Here is a 20669-nt window from a genome sequence, read left to right on the forward strand (position 1 = left end):
GTGGAGAGTGAAGAAGCTCTGAAGGGGAAAAAAGGCAACATTTAAAACCCTCAAGAAATGAAAACAACATAAGTAGAAAAAAGGGAAACAGGAAACTAAGGCTTTGAAAGAGACATTGAAAGAGAATTTAGAAAGAGAAGAGCTGCTCAGTTCAAGCATTTTCGTTCTGTACACTTATTCTGTAACTCATTATATTTCTCTTGCAATTCATTAGAAACTTCTGACAAAAAAACTTTTTGATTCTGACGTGCAATCAGGAAAAAAGTCAGCATTACAGAATTATTGCATTTTCAGCACTCGTATTCCCATTTTAATGAGCTCACAAATAAGTGTTTTTACAATAATCTGAAAATGTTCTTCATACTAACTTCACATGTTATTTCTGTGTACTTGTGAAATGTTTGCCTGTGCACAGCAAAATGCTATTTCAGATAGCAAAAAAAAAACCAACCAAGGCTAAAGGGCAACATTATCATTTTCTTCGGAGTAATTTTTTTCTCTCCTGGAAAATAGATTATTAGTTTCTTTTCTAAGAGAATACCCACCTACTCCTGGTTCAAGGCATTTTAAATCATTATGACTGTTCTAAGAATTACTTCATAACAACTGGTATTATTGAAATAGTAGCTTGACATTTGGGGGACAGCTTATCTTCATAAGGTCACTTTGAACTTTACTTGCAATAGTATTATATATTTTTTTTTCCTTTATTCTAAGTTCATTCAAGATCTCATGGCCAGAGACTTAAATGATTGGGACATTTGGAGTCTCACAGATTCACAAATGGAACCAAAATTGTTCTCACTTTCCCAAAATGCCCTTCACACAGTCAACAACTGAAGTGGCAGAGGATTTGCCCTCCAGAGAACTTCCCATGCCTTTTGAATTAAATAAACTGGAAAGAGCCAAAATGATGAGTGACTCTAAAACCATTTGCCATCTTTAATATGGAATAATTTTGTCACAGCTTTGATGGCATTAGGGTAGTATCATTACAGTCTGTAAAGACAGGTATCATTTTTCTTTGTATCAGCTGACATCACAGGTCTCAGATCATATATTTAGTATTACATTCGTTGAAAAAATCTGGAAAAAATCAATTTGTAACTTCAGAGACTCACCAACATCAGTAAACATTAAGCAGAAATATCTCATGGGCTTCAGAAAAACTGAAAAACTCTAGTCTCATTTTTCTTGTTTTATAGCACAAGTGAGTATACTTCATTTTGGTTTTTTCCTGTTTGGTTTCCAAATATTGGTGGTTTCTACAAATTTAAAGTTTGTTTCAAGCTTTCCTCATATTAGTTACTAACACTGTCTTAAATGCTTTTAATCCTTTCATTTCTCTAACCCAGTAAGAATGCATTTTTCTAAATTACTGGAAATGTCCATAGTATAGCAAATCAGATTGATCAAAAATCATTGAGAACCAGTCCAAAGCACTGACAGAAAGCAAGAACTTTAACAGCAATCACTGCAGGGTAGGAATAAATAAAAAATATCTTCACCATATTTACTGAAATATGAAATATCCAAATAAGCAATAGACAATGTGGGAGATATTTCTCTTCAGAGTTGCTAAGACTCTATCCAAGAATAAAGGTAATACAGAATAAAATTATCAAAGAATCCTAAACTGAATTATGAAAATCTAGACAGCAAACTCTACCATTTTTAAGTCTCTACTGGGGAGGTAAAGGTGTGATGCCAGTTTATATTACACTTACATATTTCTATTTTACACACAACACTGCACTGGAGAAACACACCCCTAGCAGTTTCTGAATTATGCTTCAGTACTTATTAATAGTGAATAATGAAGGGAATACATTCCCCTCTCCTGTTCTGGCTCATGTTGGATTTCATCTTGATCAGTGAGCTGAGCAGGCTCTCAGTGCTGTCAAAAAACAAGTACCAGAATGCCTTAGGGGAAAAAGCAGCTTAAATCTTGAATGCTAACAGGCACCACATTATTTCACATTCAAAATTAACCTTCTGAACCCTCAACCAATACCAACCAATATCAGGATTGATCCATTTCTTAAAAAAATACATGGTAAATCCCCCAGACAGAATGTATAAATGTGGATATACATCTATTCCCATGCATAATTATTATACATGAAAAACTGTATAAAACTTCAAACAAATTTGGAATTATACTGCATTAACATTCCTAGAAACATCTGGTATTAATATTCTTAGCAACAACCTTGTATTTCAATATCCCTTTTATACATCAAGAATAGGGACAGTTTTAATGAGTCCTTAGATTGCCATCAACCCCACATTTGGATAATCCCATCCTGTATTTCTTAGTGAAATAAATTCTCAGTAAATGGCCATAACAGCTATTAACATCCTGAATTCTGACCATAAACCAAAATTTCAACTTACCAGTACTAACACAACTTTCTCCATCCTTACTGAGCTTCCAGCCTTCATAACATGAGCATTTGACAGTATTTTTATGCTGTTCACAGACTTGGCTACACTTCAGGTGCTTGGAACAGTAATCCATAATCTCACAGGTTTTGTTGTCTGCAGTGAGATTGAATCCTGCAGGGCAGGAGCACACAATTCTTCCTCCAGGAACCACAGAGCACTGATGGCTACATCCACCATTGTTAAGTGAACATTCATCTGAAATAACATGGAAAAAAAAAAATTAAGGGCTGCAAGGGCTCTCAGTTATGTTGCAGGTACTTAATGTCAACCAAAACTAAAAAAAAAGGTTTCCAAGACATGCAAACAAAATTTTATATTTCTAAAAGAGATTTCTATAATTATTTTTAAAATTATCTGATGTGCATCCATTCGTCTGGTAGTTTTACTGCAACTTTTTAAGGGTTATTCATAGCTCCATGTCCAAGTGGTGATCCTCAGGAGCCAGTGGTGGCATTGGCACTGTTTAACACCTTTATCAGTGACAAGGACAGTGGGACTGAGAGCACCCTCAGCAAGCTGGCTGATGAGACTGAGATGTGGGGTTGAGTCAGGAGGGAAAAGATGTCCTCCAGAGGGACCTTGACCGGCTTGAAAGGTGGGGCTGAGCAAAGCTCTGGAAGATCAAGGAGGCCAAAGAACTGCACTGAGTCAGGGCAATCCCAAATGCAAAGACAGGCTGGGAAAATAAGGGACTGAGAGCAGCCCTGAGGAGGAGGAAGTGGATGAGAAGCACAACATGACCTGGAAATGTGAGCTTGCAGCCCAGAAAGCCAGATGTGTCCTGGGCTGCATCAAAAAAAGCTGGATCTCAAAGGAAGGAGATTCTCCCCTCCTGTGAGACACCATCTGAAGGACTCCATCCAGCTCTGGGGTACACAGCATGAGGAGGATGAGGATTTTTTGGAGGAGGTGCAGAGAAAGCCATGAAAATACCTGAGGGCTGGAGCACCTTGGCTCTGGAAACAGCCTGAGAGCTGGGGCTGTTCAGCTTGGAGAAGGGAAGGCTCTGGGGAGACCTTAGAGTTCTTTCCAGAGTCTAAAGGGGCTCCAGGAGAGCTGAGCAGGGACTTTGGAGAAGGGATGGAGGGACAGGACAAGGGGGAATGGCTTCAAACTGATAGAGGACAGGCTGGATTTGATATTGGGAAGAAATTTTTGACTCTCAGGGTGGGCAGGCACTGGCACAGGGTGCCCAGAGAAGCTGTGGCTGCCTCTGGATCCCTGGAAGTGTCCAAGGTCAGGTTGGACAGGGCTTGGAGCAAGTTGGGATTGTGGAAGGTGTCCCTGCCCATGGCTGGGGTGGAATGAGATGATCTTTTGCCTTCCAACCAAACCATTCCATGGTATGAACTAAAGCTTCTGTAGCTGGAGAGAATTGCAAGTGAGTTTAAGTTCTTTCATACACACCAATGCCCTTTAAATCCTTTACCTCCAGGACTATTTTAAGGGGGCTGAAAATGAAAGACTTGACTAAGGAACAAGGCTGTCCCTTATTTGAAGAAAACTAATCCTTCAAGCATAAACTCAGTCTGATTTTAACTAAACAAAAACCCTCACATATTAGCTACAGTGATAAAATTTCAGTACAATTAACATGAGAACCTTTCTTTTTAAAGGACTCATTACAACAGACAGCGTCATGAACAATCAGAAGAATGGGTCTAAAAGAAGTACCACAAAGATCGCCTTCATCAGATCCATCAGGACAATCTCTTCTCCCATTGCAGAGCTTCTCAGGCTGTAGGCAGATGGAGGTATCATTAGCACAAGGGTATTTTGGTGGTCCACACAAATAGCCCTCGCAATTATCCTCATCAGACTGATCCTCACAATCAATATCGCCATCACATAGCCACGCTTTGCTAATGCATCTCCCTTGGGGAAAAGAGACAATAAACACAGCAAATCAGACTGGAAGCAATCTTTAGGAGGGAAAAAAAAAAGCCTTCAAAACAATATACAGTTTTTTTCGCTCTTTTTTTTTTATTATGCTTTGCTATTAATAGTGCTTTTCTCTGTGATGAGCAAAAAGAAACCAACTTGCACTTATACTCTGAAGCATCATCCACAGCACTGTTGACAATCTAATTTTCCAAACACCACCAGTCCTACTCATTTCTGTGCTGAGCAAAACTGCATACAAGCAGGACAAATCCTCATAATCTGTTAAGTACACAAAAGGATACTAAAAATTTTAAATTATTTTTAATTTTGGCTTTTTATCTCTCTTCCTTTACCTTCTATTCCAATCGCTCTCCATAGGAGCAATGTTTTAATATCTAACTTTTAATTAGCATGGGTCTCCAAAGCCAAAATCTTTCTAGGAAGTATACCCAACCCATTCCCCAGTGATGCCAGATAAACAATCAGCTTTTAGGCAAAATAACTACAGCAGATGAAATTTCATACATGGTTTCAGTTTTGTCAAGCCAGTGTTCAGATCACTTCTCAAAAAGGGAAAAAAAAAAAAAAACTTGTGCTGACCATCAATGTTTAGAAAAGCAAGACAACCTCTTGATTAAAAAAGGATTTTTAATCTTTAAAAACCATACAGGTATTAAACCAGGATCTACAAAGCCAGGGATATTAAGAGGTGAAGAAGAGCCAAGATTGTGAATGCTGACAGGTACAGGTGTGTGTGTGTTTGCTCCACTCCCAGCCTGTTTTCAACTCTGAGGAATAAACTTGCAACCTACAACCAGCAGGGGTTAGTTGTAAATTTTGGTAACAACTAGATTAAACAGAAATGTCTTTATTTTCCAATTAATAGGGAAACAACAGATAGAACCACAGGTTATGAAGCTGATCTAGAATATTTCTCACCCCCCTCCCCCTAATGAATTAATTATGCAGAGAAAGTCAATTGAAATGCGAAAGAAGATCCTGGGAATGTTTAGTTCCATTGATAGCAATTCTGGTGGATGCCCAGACCTGACTGGAAATGACCGAAACTCCTGAGTTCAAACTTGCTGAACTGACACGACTTTCTGCCCACCCTTCCCAGTTTATACAATAGCAGATTCCAATTTTCTCTGAAAGAAATATTTGTTGAAGATCAGTTTAATGCATTTGGTTTGACATTTTAGTTTCCTTTTGATGCAAAAGATGCTGATGTCCTCACAGAAAGTCAATGGGATAAAAGACAGTGAAACAAGAACACTGAAAAAAATATCATTCTTCAGCACACACAAGGCAAATGTGAGACTATTTTCACTTTTGGTGAAGAAAAGCAAGAAGTGAAACTTCAGGATCACACTACATTGAATGTGGGTTTGAACAGCAGAACATCATTTTATCAGTGCAAAATCAGCTTGAAAACAAACAATGAGGTGTGTCAATTAGAATGAAAAGCTTCCACCCTTTTCTTTAGAGGCCAAAGTCCCAAATATCCCACACTGAAAAGAAAGAATTGCACAGACACAAGAAAACCAAATGGTATGCATGATGTGTATGCAGTTTATCATTACATGCAATCACAAGTGTTTCAAAAAAGTGTCCTTATTCTTTATTATCTTGAATGATCATTGATTTTATATATTATTATATAACACAGCAGTAGAATGCAAGCTAATGGAAAATACCAACATCAACCAAGCCAACCATAACCCAAAGTAAATTGAAGCTGCTTCCAGTAGAGTTCCTAATCTGTTATTTTAATCTTTTATGCATTCAAATGTTTACAGAGAAAATCAGTTTCCCTGCCTTTCTTGTACCTTAGTGAAGATATGTTTTATAATGAAAGATTCATCTTTCATTATGATAGATGTGACATGTTCTTAAGTAGAATATACTTTCAAGGAATTAATCTCTGCCAAGGTTCTAAAGAGATGGACTTAATGAAATATTATGACTGTCTTGAATTCATTACTTAAAATTCACTGAAGTATTTTTCCTTTATTGCCCCTCAGTGAAACTCACACTTCTGGTTTCCAGGAACCTTTTTAGTAAAACTCCATCATAAATTAATTGCCTGAATAGATATATCTGCCCTTTTCCATAGCTCTTTTGAGTAACACAGTGAAACAGAAGATCTGAACAATAATTATGTGGGAAAGTCTGATCCAAATGCTTCTCCAATGCTTTATAATTTCCTACAAATATTATGAAGTACAACGGAATTAACTATTTATATAGCTATTCAGTCTTTATCAGGCTACTGAACCCAGAAAGTTTTTGTCTGATTACATATTCAACCATAGGAAAACTGCTTTGGTGGAGCATTAATTGCACTGTTTCCTTTTGCAGCTAATTCTTATTGCCCAAAGCTGTAATGCAATGCCTTCTAACCTATAGATGGACCAAATCTTGTTCCCATCAACATTACAGAATGTTCCAATCTGACACATGCAACAAAATATTGGGATGGCAAATGATCTCACTTGTCCTGTAGAACACACTTAGAGTAAATCACATTGTTTTAAAAATGTGGTGATTTCTTGTATTTAAAGCTTTTAGTAAAAAGCAGATATTTATAAATGAGTCCTGGATGAGACATGATTTTTAAAAATGGGCCTAAAGAAGACAGCTGTTACCACAGAAAACAATGGCACCAGGAACTGAGGATAAAAATACTATCAATTTCCTCATCATTTTTCTGGAAAACCTTTCCTTCCCAGCCTTGCTCAGCACCAGCTTCTTCCCACTTGTCACACATCTGGACTCTGACAATCCCCAGCCAGACAGTTCCAGTGCTGTTGTCATATTCTTCCAGTATCACTGTGATCACCCATTGACTTGATTTCCTCTGTGCACATTCTTTATTTTCCATTCCACAGAAATACTACTTCTTCCCTCACATTCTTCCCCACACCCAATATATAATTACATGTGAGATTAAAAAAAAAAAAACAACCAAATGAAAATATAATAGTCCACAGAGTAGCATCAAAAATGGTAGGATACCAGTAACTGCTGCTTGAACAAAAAAATAGTATGACAAACATTACAGTTTAGATGTACTGCTTACTAAACTGAAGTATTCATGGCTCTTTTGCATTTGTCTTCACAGAAGTACTTTATTATCATCATTTGAGTAATTAGATGACATTTTAAGTGAGATTTCACAGATTTTGCTCTTGGTCTAATAGTACTAACTGAAAAGTAGGGAGATGGAATAAAAAGGATAAATTTATGGAGTACATAAAACTGAGCTGAAGTGTGTGGCTGCAATAATTTTTGGAGGACAGAATCAGAATTTAAAATAGAAAGTTGGATCTTAGTACAATTTAAATTAGTCCGGTCTAATTTAAAAGAAGCCTAATCTAATTTAAAAACAGAAAATAATTGACTACTTTTGGGCTGCTTCTAGCCAATCTCAATCAGGTAATCACTGCTCCTCATATGCTACTGCTGTGCAACCTCTAGTAGATTTTTCATCACACATCACTGCAAGCAAACATGAGATGTTTTTGAAAAGAAATGAGAAAAGCAATTCTGAAATCTGGTGGCTCAAGTACCCTGCAGCATTTTGGCTGACTTTGGATACAGCAGCTCAAGGACTGCCCAGGTCAGACAGTTCAAGTGAGAGCAACAAACATGATAAAGGTGTAAAAACATAAAACAAAAAATGGAAGATAAGCAAGGAAAGAAGTATTTGTTCATTCAACAAATAATGTTTTTAGGGAGACATATGGCAGAAGCCATTCAATATCCAAAACAGTCAAATTACTTGTTGGGAATAAAATGTTCATCTACTAGAGATAAAGTCAAAAAAGCCACATCTATGTAGGTTATAGAATACCTTCTGTCATATGTTCTTAACTGAATATTGGAAAAGGAGCTGGGAATGATGGGTTCTTGAGATCACCATCCCTACAAGCAGAAAAATCCCTTTAGCTGAATGCTGACAAACTCTGGTTTTGTAGCTTGGCACTCATGCCTGTGGCATTGAGACACATTAACCAAAACCACAAAAGCCACAGCAAGGAAAGACCCTGCAGCTACTATTTACCAACACAAAATGAAAAGAAATAAGCAAAAAAACGGGCAGTAACATCTTACTAATGCTCTTCTCAGCAACTGCCATTGCCCTCCCAAAGTACTGGGGAGGGAAATGTTTCAGCTCCCTCCACTCCCATTCTATCAGATGTCATCACCCAGCAATCTCTAAGGGGAGAATTAGCCAATTCCTCCTCATCTGAACAGCTGTAATACATCTGGAAACCAGACAGCATTGTTTCTTTAGAAAAATGCACAGAGAAAATTACATTTCTTCTGAAACATTCCAGTGACTATTTCTCATAAACCCATTACTACTCTTTTGTCCAAACCACATGGATCAAACTGAAAAGTAGCTAAACAAAAATTTGCCTTTGCTGTTTTCTCCTACATGAATTACCAATGTGCCTCCTGCAGAACAGCAGTTTTGCTCTTTCCAGGACTGATGGAAGGAAAATTGTGAAGGAAAAAAAATGATGACTGTCACAACCGGTTGCTCAAATGGTATCTCCACACAACAAACAAGCAGGATTGCATTTTCCTCCAAATCAAAGCCATAAACCCTTGAATTTAGCAAATGTTGGATGGAATTTTTTTTTTTTTCTGTATTTCTCTGTGGCAGCCAGAGAAGTCACCTTTCATCCTGTAAATGGAGATAGTGCCCTCCTTTCACATGACTGCAAACATAGCAAAGTCTGTGATGAGGCAATGCAGTTTGGACTGTGACTTTGAAAGAAGGTTCTAGCTCTCTGTTGAAAAGACAACTCATTCAGAAAATTATGCTGAAATTAAATATTTTGTTAAATATTTCCTGTTATTACAGCAGCTGCATTTTAGTTTACCACCAGAAAGGGGTTTCCATTCTCAGTGTCTAAAATCATTCTGGATAAGTAAGAAACCTAAGCCCAGCAAGTCAGAAAACAGGGCACATAAATCAATATTATTTTCCTGGTAGGAATACAAGAAATAACCTCACCTCAACAGCATTAAACATTAAAAACATTAGTCAAAGAGTAGGTAGGTGAACACACTCATGGAGCAAGTGAGAGCAAAATGCATTTGCAAGAACCTACCTGTACTCTTGCAGGAGAACTTGGTTTTCTCATCACACACTCGCAGGGTTCCATTGCAGCCTTTCTCATCACTGCCATCCTCACAGTCCTTTTCTCCATCACAGCGCCACAGCTCAGGAACACAGTTCCCATCAGGACTGCACTGAAATTCCCTCCCACTGCACCTTCCAGGAGAGGGAGTTTCTTAGAAAAATAAGAATTACATTGAAGAATTTGCTGGTGTGAGTTTTTTTTCCATTCCAAGTCTACACTGACTAAGAATCCTCTTCCTAACCAAAGCCAAAACCAGAGTCCTATAACTCCATCCTATAACTCATCACTCCACCACAAGCTTCAGACAAACTCTTCCTTATCCTGCTCACTTCCTTCATTCCCCTCTCCACCACAGGCTCACAGTCAATAAAAACTTTTATTTCTTTTTTTCATGTCTAACAGACCGGAATGAGTTTGGAGCTGTAAGGAGGACCAAGGTGGAGGAAGTTTTCATGGTGTTTTGTAAGCCCTGTATTTAATCCTCAACCTGGTTTCTCTCCTCCTCCCTCCTCATTCTCCTCTTTCACCCCCCAAGGTCCATCTCCTCATTCCCAAAACTGAAAGGTCTCACCTGTGCTCCCACAAGGCTTCCCCCACCTGCCTGGTTCTGCTGTTACAGAGAGCTCCAGCTGTCCCAGATTCCACAGCCAGGAGCTTCACTCAGTGCAGCCCTGGAATCAGTGCTGACTGCTTCACAGAGTAATTACTGTGTGATTTTAATTATTCATCACACACATAATTCTCTGAGCCTTTTCTTGCTTATGGCCTTTTCAATTTTATTCTTGCTTCTCTTTTCCCAAACTACTACCACTGTATTTCTATTATTTAATAACATGCTAACAACAATAATATGAACTTTGAAGTAATGGCATACTTACACTTTCCTGCTTGCACCAAATATCATTATTTGAATAAATTCCTATAGCACTGTTTATAAATTTACATTTTATTTTATTTAACATTTTGGGGTTTTTTTGAACTTTGTTGTTTTTTTTCCCAGATATTCTACATTCTGGTATTCCATCATAAAAAGTTAGAGTGAGGCTTTAAGATTCAAAATGGAAATGAACAGGAGTAAAAGTGGGTTGTTCAGTTCTAGACTAATCATTTTGATAGAGATAAATAAAAATAATTCTGTGAATATATAAAAATTAAGGGCTTCACTTATGCTGACATTCTGATAGTTCATTTATTTGTATAAGGTCTGCAACTAGATTCAGAATACAAACTTATGAAAAGGGATGAATAACATTGTGTACAATTACTTTGTTGTAGAAAAAACATGAGAGAATTATGAAAGATATTCCTTCGTTCTGATCTGATTATTCTTTATTCTCTGCTACAGACATCCTTCCCTTCTCTCCCCACCCAAATAAATACAACATATGGTATTCAAATAGGAATGTAGTTTGTAAAAATATTTTTATGTTAAAAAACCCCACGAACTCAAGGACTTGGATCACACAGAAATGAGAGTATTACTGTTCCGCTGCATGAAAAAACACAGAAAATATCAATAATAACTTAAAGAATGCTTCTTACTCTCTCTTTACCTAGACAGCACACATCTCTGTCATTAGACAAACACCACATCCAGCATAATTCACTGAAGTAGAACTATAAAACTTAATCTCAGTGCAATACCCATTGTTTTAAAACACATTCCTCTTCCTTGATACACTTCTGTGTTATCACATTGCACATGTTTCCCCCTCCAACCTTTACCAGGGTTAAAAGCATTTTCTCTTTTTCCACTGGCTGAAGGTCAGATATTTACAACAATTTATTCACTGGGTTTATAAGTATTAAAACATGGGAAGAACAAAAAGCAAATCTAACCTTCCTTGCTGCAGTTTGTTCTGGTTTCATCACTGAAATCTCCACAGTCATTGTCCCCATCACATGCCCAGTGACTTGGGATACATCTGCCATTCTGACACCTGAACTGATCAGCAGAGCACGAGTGAACACAGCCCAGCTCGTCACTTCCATCACCACAGTCATCATCTGCAAATGGCAACATTTTAAAATATTTTAACATATCAAACACGTGAATGAAATACATAAGGAGGGAAAAATATATTTTGAAAAAATCAAGAAGAAAAAAAAAATGCAGTAAAGGAAGTAGTATGTTTACTGCCCACAGGCATATTGTTAAATTATTTCTAATGCAAGTAATACCTTAAATCTTATTTACTAACAGCATTCTGTCATTTTGGATAGACTAACCTCTTAGTTCAATCAGAGACACCAGCAAGGATGAGAAGGCTGGAGATTTTCCTAATTTCTTTAGCTGTGTGTGACTACAGAGGCTTCCAAAAACAGTGGGTTTACTTTATTTTCTGTGATATCCTAAGTCAATCACAGACCCAAAAAGCTTGATATAAACCAAAATGGAAACCTGATAAATTTCTCTTCAATAGCATTAAAGTTTGTTTCAAAGTGTTTACAACAGTGCAAAGTGGAGAAAGCACATAAATAATCATGGACTGCAGTTCCTCATTACTCTAATGTTGTAGTCATTACAAGAGTCTTAAGGCAATTCCCGTAATTTGATTGTGGCCATCAGGGGAGGAAGAAGATAAATCTGTTAGGTACACTCTAAAGGGTCTCCATGAACAGAACTGCAGTCAGCACGCTGTGAGAATTTCGGGAATTTGGCCATTTACAGCTACAAACTCCTGGAGGACAAATAAACTTACAGCAACACCAAATGCTTTGGACCAACCCAATGTTATTAGGACTGGTGTGACACAACTCCCACCCCACCAGCTCCGGGAGGAGATTCATTTTAACATTCAAATATGTGCTCTTTCAGCCAAAAGAACTAAATACATGGTAAAGTCTTTCTGGCCTTCACTCTTGAGGGATGCTATTTATTTAATTGAACTTGTCCCACAAACAAAAAATCAGATCTATTGGTTACCAAAATTATATTGTTTTCTAAAAACAGAAAATACTTGCATAAGCAAGAGCTTTACATTTCTTTTTTTTTTTTTTTAATGGATCATCATACTTCATTCTACACAATATAGTATTTGTGCCTCTTACCATATCCAGTGCCCCATTCCTTTTTATGAAGCTTCAATGACACTGATTTCTAGGTCAGGTAAGTAATCTAAAAATGCTTTACTTATTCTCTGACCACTTACAAGCCAAACTGACAATATGAGTCGCAGAAAAAAAAAGAGTATCAAAGCAATATTTATGTAATATCCATCAAATTTATTTCAGATACAGAGGACTTGATACTTGCCTGAATCACAGAGCCACTTGCTGCTAATGCATCTTCCATTTCTGCAGATAAATTGAGTCAGTGGCTCACATGTTGGGAATTCTGTGAAAATGTTCAAAAAGAAATAAGAACTATTTAATGTTCTGCCACCTTCTGACATGCATAAACTACACAAGTCTGTTGTAGCAAACATTTGCACTTTCCAGGCACTTAATCTGGAGAGGGGAAAAAGGTGGAACACCAAAAAGAAAAGATAAAAAAGGTTTGAAGTGTAAATACTGTCCAAACCCTGCCCTTCTTCAGCACAGCCCATGAAATTCATTACTCTGTGGCAAATGGCAAAGTCCAATATTCCCATCACACCAGGGCTGGTTTTCCCACTAACCATGCTAATATTTAGGACTAACTATGGCTTTATGACATAGTTAGTCCTAAACTAACTGTATTTTCCATGTGTTTATTTACATAAGAGTTCTCCAATTGCAACAGCACTGCCAGGAAGAGACAGGAAATCTAGCACTATAAAATGGGAAGGTTAACAACCAAGCTAAAGAACAGCCAAGAAATAAAGTTACTCTACCCTGGCATAATAAAATCCCAAATTAAAATGTCAGCCTTTACAAGCAATTCCTCCAAGCATTCCAGTAAAATAGCAGAAATCTGAGACAATATAATTCATAAAGGATCATCTGCATTGAAAACAGATTTTTTTTCTATAATTATCTAATATGTTTCTGCGTAGAGTAACAAAGATAGTCTGAATTTTTTCAGACTGCTTTTTTTTTCTAAAGCAAACCACATAGGTAGGTGCATACTTTTAATATTAATCTTCTAAACACTTTGGAAAATATTTATGAGTTTTTCTAAATTTTTAAAACATCACATAAATACAAAATTTTCCTAGCACAAAAAATAAAATCACTTTTTTTTTTTGTTTTTTTGGAAGCTTGGAAAGTTTTGGCTTAAAATGTGTCATGCATGAAGTGCTAAACCAAACTGCCTGCATCAAAAGGTAGATTTAAGATTAAAACAATTTTTATTTAAAAAATAAATAGAGATCACCAAAAATCTCATTGGACAGGTGACTGTCCTGCTTGAAAAGAGAAAAGGGTGTGAAGAAAAGCTACCATGGAAGACACTTGAAAACACTTTGTCAATTCTAGAAAGTTCTTGCTTTCATTTTTTGTTTGCTTGTTTTTATTTTGGGTTTGGGGTTTTTGTTTGTTTTTTGGGGGGTTGTTTGTTGGTTTTTTTTCAGCTTTATTTTTTAAAACAAAAAAAGCTATTTTCCTTTGGAAAATACAACAAAAATCTGTTCTGAGAAGAAAAATAGAAATGTGCAAATGCAATAGTGCTTAGCCACAATATATGCCTCATGTGCTTCAAGCAAAGCTGAAGGCAACTTTTAATTTTGTTTTTTCAAATAATTTTCCCACAGATTTAACTCGTAGTTTAAATGTCATTTTCCCCTTTTCCATGCATGAACGCCTCCATGACTTCATTTTCTTTCTGCTCATCTGTCCACCCAAGGCCTGTACAATGGGATAGAAATTAATTAAACTGAAATGTGATTATTCTCATCACCACCACCACCATCAGCCACCTTGTGATTCCCACCCACCACAACCTTTCCAAGAATATTTTCTAGTATCTCCAGAGTTTGTCTGAGCCTTGACCATTATCCACAGCTCTTGCTCACATCCTAGAGGACACATAACTCTTTCCCTCGTTTTCCCTATTTCACAGAAAAATAACAGATCATCCTGCAGCTGATCCCCATCCAGCCCTGTCCTGACTGCCCTGGAGACAGAGAAACCAAGAAAGGTGATTCCTGAGCTGCCAGTGAAGTCTCTCTACAGGACAGACACCAATCTCATTTCTCCCTGCTGTCCTCGTGGATACAAGAAAAATTTAAACTGTTTCATAGAAGGAAATATCTCCTACTAAGCAGGTAAATAAATGCCATTAGCATGCCCATTAGTGATAAAATATAAGGCAGGATGAAAAGTGAAATACTTGACACATTTGAACAGCCCCAGTGTTCGAGGATAATGAAACAGATTCTAAAAACTGAAATATATGTAAAGTTGGGCTAAACAGAAAAACAGCCAGTGAAATAAATCCTGATTAAAACACCTGAAGAAATATTCCAAATCAGCTGAGAAGGTACTGAGCAAAGCTCACAGGAAGGACTTACAAAGGTGTCAGTAACATCTGTGTGTTGCTAACCTGACTGAGAACACCAGGTACAGGCAGAGAGACTGTACTCTCAGAGAACTGAGAGCCAAGGTTGTGCTATTATACACAGAGTTAGAACTTCAGAGATTGCAAAATACAAGTCCACTGGTATCATTCATCCAACTTCTGTATGCAACTGAACTTATTTGATTTGAATAAGGCAATTAGCAGTCTACCTTAATAATATTATCATTTTAACTCATGGAATGACTTCATTTTCTGCCCCATCCCTGCAAGTATTCATTGCCAGTTTGGATGGAGCTCTGCTCTAGGGGAAGGTGTGGAAGGTGTTCCTGGCCATAGCAGGGGGTTGGAACAAAATGGTCTTTAAGGTGCTTTCCAACCCAAACCATTCCCTGATTCTACACTGAAACACATCATATTCAGTGACTCTGCATTTGCAGACAGCTCATTGGCCCCTGTGCTCTCAGACTCACAGCAGCTACCAGTGCCCTGCAAAACAAATGACTATTAAAATCCTTAATTGTTTGGAAGCAGCTGATTAGAGAGAGCACACCCCTCTCTGCAGTATCTCAGCAGAGCAGCAGTCAGCACAGCTGCTGATATTCTCTCATGATAGAACCAAGATTTTTTTTTTCTTGAAAAATACAACATCAAATATCCTTCTGTTGAGGCTTGAAACAGGCTGATTTTATTGACATGTAGAATATGCAGAGGGGGCCCATGTGGAGAGGTATGTGGCAGAGATAAAGAATAATTTTTGAGGGTGACAGCACTTGATAATGGGCTGTAAATTAAAAAAAGTGTTGATTGATCTGCATATTTGGTATTGTGGCTAAAAACTCATTAAATAGAAAATCCAGCATTTGCTTTGGGTTTATTTATTAATCAAATATATTCTATTTGCCATTTCAGAAATAGTATTATCAGTTCAGTTCACACGAAAAGAGATCTTTACACGTTTTGTTTTTCACAGAACAATTTTACTTTTCCCCCCCCTCCAAAAAGAAAAAGCCACTTACCACAGGATGTCATCTCATCAGTTCCATCTCCACAGTCATCCTCCCTGTCACACAGCCATGACGTTGGGATACAGCGGCCATTCCCACAAGAAAACTGATTAACCTGACAAGTTCTTGCTGTCAAGACAAAACACTCCAAAAATACCAGGGAAATGGACTAGATCCGTTAGGTCTCAGTGTGTGGATGAGTTTAGAAGCTGCAGGGCTGGAGGGCATCTCCTGGCCTGCTGCACCTTTCCTCTGCTCTGACTAACATCATTCACCTGCTTTGATTTCACAGCAAACTGAGGTCACCTGCAGGGATCAGTTCTACCTCTGTGATGTGGAAATCTTTGTGGTTTCTTCCTCATGAAAGAACATGAAGTTTTATATGTAATTATGGAAAACTAGGTGGTGACAAGAGCATGAATGTGGGGTAAAACAACACTAATGCCTGAAGTAAACAGACATCAGGGCATAAAAATGCCCAGTAATTGGAATTTTAACAAATTGTATTCCATAACATGACCAGTGATCTTGTGAAATCCGTGTTTACACATCCAAATGGGAATTAGCCTGTGTGTGACGTGCCTGGCCTCACTGTTCTCAGCATCCTTGTCCCTGCAAACACTTAACTGCAATCATCCATTAAAGGAATCAATGCCTGTCTTTCTCCTGAAGAAATCAGAGTGGCTAAAAGACTTCCTGCTATGTAACTGCAGAAATTACTTTCAAAGCTGATGAATAGTAAAATGCCACTAAAAAGCTAACATAGAAAACTGTCATTACTTATAATTTTATCTAAAATGTGAACCTATAACAATGCCAGTGATAGCAACACAGGTTTTGATTCTGAATTTAAGCTTTTAGAGTTCACCTGGGTGTTATTCTACCTTTAAAAAAATGGCTGATAGGTCAAAATTCCCAGAAACTGAATGAATATTTCTTCATTTGTTGTTTTTGACTACCATTTTCCTTTTTCTTCATAGAAATAGCCCAAAACACAAAAGAGGAATACAAGTTTGAAACATGTCAAAGAAGTAATTTTTTTAACAGTAATAGTGTTTGCCACTGCAGGAATAAATGGAAAAACAAGAATACAAAATTCAATCCATAGCAAACTGACACAAGGATTAAAAAAAAAAGGTCTTCAAATTAGACTCTCACCCTACGAGCAAACAGTTGGATATCAAAGAATATCAAGATAATAAGACATCAGGGAATATTTTAATACACAATGAGAGCTGCCTTTCACTGCTCTTCAGTTCAAAACAGTCATCAAGTTATTGATGGCTGGTATTTAGTATATTTGAGATTTAATGCTTGTTTAGTGTGCTCTGACAACAAACACTAAACATCACTTCCACACAAGCAAAGGGCAGATTGGGAATTCCATGATTTACTACAATGGAATCAGTAAACAATCTTCATCTTGTTATTTTCTTAAAAACCCACTCTGCAGTTAATAACTCAGAAATGAAAAAAAAAATTTGAAGGTACTGAGTGGAAACTGAATTACTAATTACGCATAAACTAAATCAGCGTAAAATAAAATTTACTGGTGACATGGCACCCATCACAGCACCTTAACAAACAAAATTCTAACTGCCAAAAAAGATCTGTCCCTCCAAGTTTGTACCTGAGCATTGCTTTGACAGTCAAACCATATGGAGAGATTAAGGGCTGAATTACTTTGGAAAGCACAGTCGAGCACATGGATTAAGTAAAATATAACTTCTATTTCAGCATTAGTGGCAACAAAATCTGAACTCACTTAAAACATCAATAATCAGATTACTAGTAGCAGAGTCCTTCAGTTCAGTTCAAACCAGTCCTGAACTATTTATGGAACTGAAGCTAGAGAATCTGTATGCACAACCAAGTAAAATTTTTACCTGCACAAGTTTTATTTGATTCATCTTCATTATTACCACAATCATTAGCTCCATCACAAAGCCACCTCTTGGGAATGCAGCGATTATTTTGGCACTTAAACTGATCATCAGGACAACTGTGATTGACTGTGGAGAAAAAAAAGAGAGGGTTGTTTTGTTTCTTTTCTCTAAGAAAATATTCTGAGAAAAAAAGGTTTGAAATCTTTGAAAACAACACATTAAATGGTATTCCCTGTCGATGCAGTTAGTGTGGTTATCCTGTATATATAACTGCCATGACACAAAAATGTTCAGCAAACCAGTCAATTACAAATACTGCAGTACTTCAATCATAAGCTAAATAATATGCAACCAAAATGCCAATATGGAGATACTCTCCTATTAAGTGATAAAATGCAGCAGCATTTTATAGTGTTGCTCTTTCCTTAAAGAAACATGTCCTTGATCACATTTGAGCAGTGTGATGAGGTTTGCAAACTAAAGCGCAGATAAACAAAGGAAAACACCGAAGGGAACAGATGCAAGCTGCTAAGTGCAGCCCCAAAATATTATCCCACAGTGAGCAGGGATTTGGGCAGGTCATAAAATGCTTCTAAAATGATGCACATTACTGTCAATGGCCACATATAGATCTGCTGTTTACTTACCATGAAATTGTAGGTGTCAAGAAGTGAAATATGCAACACAATGTAAAACTAACAGAAAAAAAATCTGGTATTCAGGAATGAACAAGGTATCTCTCAAACATGTTTTTGCTGGCTACGAATTCTCATAGAAAGGATGAAGCTGAATGCACAGAAATTATGTAAATACTATTGGCTTGCTCTTGCAACTGTAGTAAGTGTTTATGTTCTGCTTCTCTCTTGCTAATAACAACATATATTATTAGCAGATCTTGCTCCCCTTGATCTGGGCAAGAACAATAAAATGCAACAAGTTTGAAAAGCTAGGTTAAAAATAATCTCCAGCTATTTTTACCTACTCAGCCATCCACAGTCTCTTTTTTAAACTTCAACATACATCTGAAAACAAAGGGTATTTAAAATGAAAGGATGTCTTGCAGGCTTATCCTTGACATTTCAGCAGCTTTTATCTTTGACCTTTCTGCCTATTCTTCCAATTGAAGAGGACACAGAGCGAGGGTGATATCAATAGCACATGAACTCTCTGTGAGGGGTTTGTGTGCAGAAACACAGGAAGTGGAGATTAATTAATAATCTGAGCAGAAAGAAGTCCCAAATCTCAGACTTCCGAAGCAACCCAGTTTGCAATGTGATTGGAGAATAAAACTCAAAGCATCTGTGGAATGAAATTAAAAGTTGAAAACTCTTTTTTTTTTCAGTTTGCACTAAATACTTGACATAGATACTGCTTTAAATGGTAGCTAATCCTTTGTCCATATATATTTAACAGCATGTGTGTATTCTACTCATAATTGCAAATATTTCAAACTCATAAAGAACTATTGAAGTTACTATGGAAACTGCTGAGAAGAGATCAATGTTATCATAGTGGCCACGTAAACTATAGATCACATACAGGTTTAAGACCAGGTTATGATTTCATTTATATTTGTATAAATCCTCGGAGAATTACAGTATCTGATCAATGAATTAGTTTTCCTTACACTAATTTAAAAGACAATCAAGTCAAATCTGCTGAAAGATTTTCCTTCTCACTGTCTTTATTAGTTGAGCTCCTTAATTTAGGTTCAAGAAGCCCCAGCATCAAAAAAAGAGAAAAGGAGAGTAAGTATTACAGTTCAGAACTAGAAAAAATATTTTAAAAAATATTATTGAAATCAGTAATGGCTACTATGTGGAGCTATTAAAATACATAAATGCTGGGAAAACAAACAAAAAAAATATCAAAAAAACAACAAACAAACCCAAAACTGGCCATGTAAGAGCCACGTGGAAAAAGGTCCAGGCAGTACAGAGGATCACAAGCTCAGTTCTATCAGCAGTATCAGGAACATGTGAAGCTGGCAAGATTTACTGAAGGATGAATAAACAATCATCCTTCACAAACACATTCCCTCAGCCTAAGCAGCTTCACACAAACCTCAGCAGAAAGACATACATCAGTTTTGGACATCCAAGCCCTAGAATCACTTCAGAAAAGAGCAACAAAATCTCCAAAAACTCCCATAATCTACTAGTGACAAAAAAAACCCAACAAAATAAACAACAAAACAAACAACCCTAACAAAAACCCAGAACAGTTTAGAGTTGTTTGGTCTCAAAGAGATAAGAAAGAGAGACTATGATAAGAGTTTTCAGACAGATAGAACAATACTGCAGAGTAGAAGAGTGTTCATGACTACAATTGATTGGGAGAAATAATGTACTTTCATTTCAGTAAAGGAGATTTGGTTTAGAGAAATGATCTAAGGACAGAAATAGAAAGCATTGCAACAAACAGAGTAAGGAAAAGAATTCTCAGTGCTGCAACACTAATTTCATAGCAGGCTACTTAAGTACCTTCCAGAAATGACAGGCACACAATTGGTATGTTTGCTATTATTTTTAATTTCAACAGTAGAACTCCTTTACAGCAAAAAAACACATCTCTTGTAAAATTGTAACTGTAAAGACAAAGTACATCTAATTTAATACTGGAGGTGGTGTAGGGAATTTCGTTTTGGTTTTGCTGCTGGTTTGCTTCTATTGGTGGATTTTTTTGGGTGGGGATGTTGTTTGCTTTGTTGGTTGTTTGTGGAGTGTTCTGTGTGATTTTTTTTTTCCTTTTCCTCCCTGCATTATTTTTTGGTTTTGTTTGTTTGTTTGTTGTGTTTTGTTGTTGTTTGGTTTGGTTTGGGCTTCTTTTTTTTTTTTTTTCTTTTTCC

The 20669-nt window shown here is 37.0% G+C and overlaps 1 protein-coding gene across 1 annotated transcript in view; it reads right to left on the reverse strand.

Annotated features, from left to right (window-relative positions):
- The window catches only part of LRP1B (LDL receptor related protein 1B), a 613981-nt gene that overhangs the window by 180837 nt on the left and 412475 nt on the right, over positions 1-20669 (reverse strand). Inside the window, exons 17-23 of the mRNA XM_085067137.1 lie at positions 17822-17947; positions 15948-16064; positions 12748-12828; positions 11331-11498; positions 9459-9641; positions 4123-4323; positions 2398-2643 (exon numbers count right to left, since the gene is read on the reverse strand). Of these exons, the coding sequence (XP_084923263.1) occupies positions 2398-2643; positions 4123-4323; positions 9459-9641; positions 11331-11498; positions 12748-12828; positions 15948-16064; positions 17822-17947 (1122 nt within the window). The remainder of the gene's footprint in view (positions 1-2397; positions 2644-4122; positions 4324-9458; positions 9642-11330; positions 11499-12747; positions 12829-15947; positions 16065-17821; positions 17948-20669) is intronic.

The sequence above is a fragment of the Lichenostomus cassidix genome, chromosome 7, assembly GCF_008360975.1.
Source record: "Lichenostomus cassidix isolate B80296 chromosome 7, HeHo_3.0, whole genome shotgun sequence".
NCBI classification, from domain to species: Eukaryota; Metazoa; Chordata; class Aves; order Passeriformes; family Meliphagidae; genus Lichenostomus; species Lichenostomus cassidix.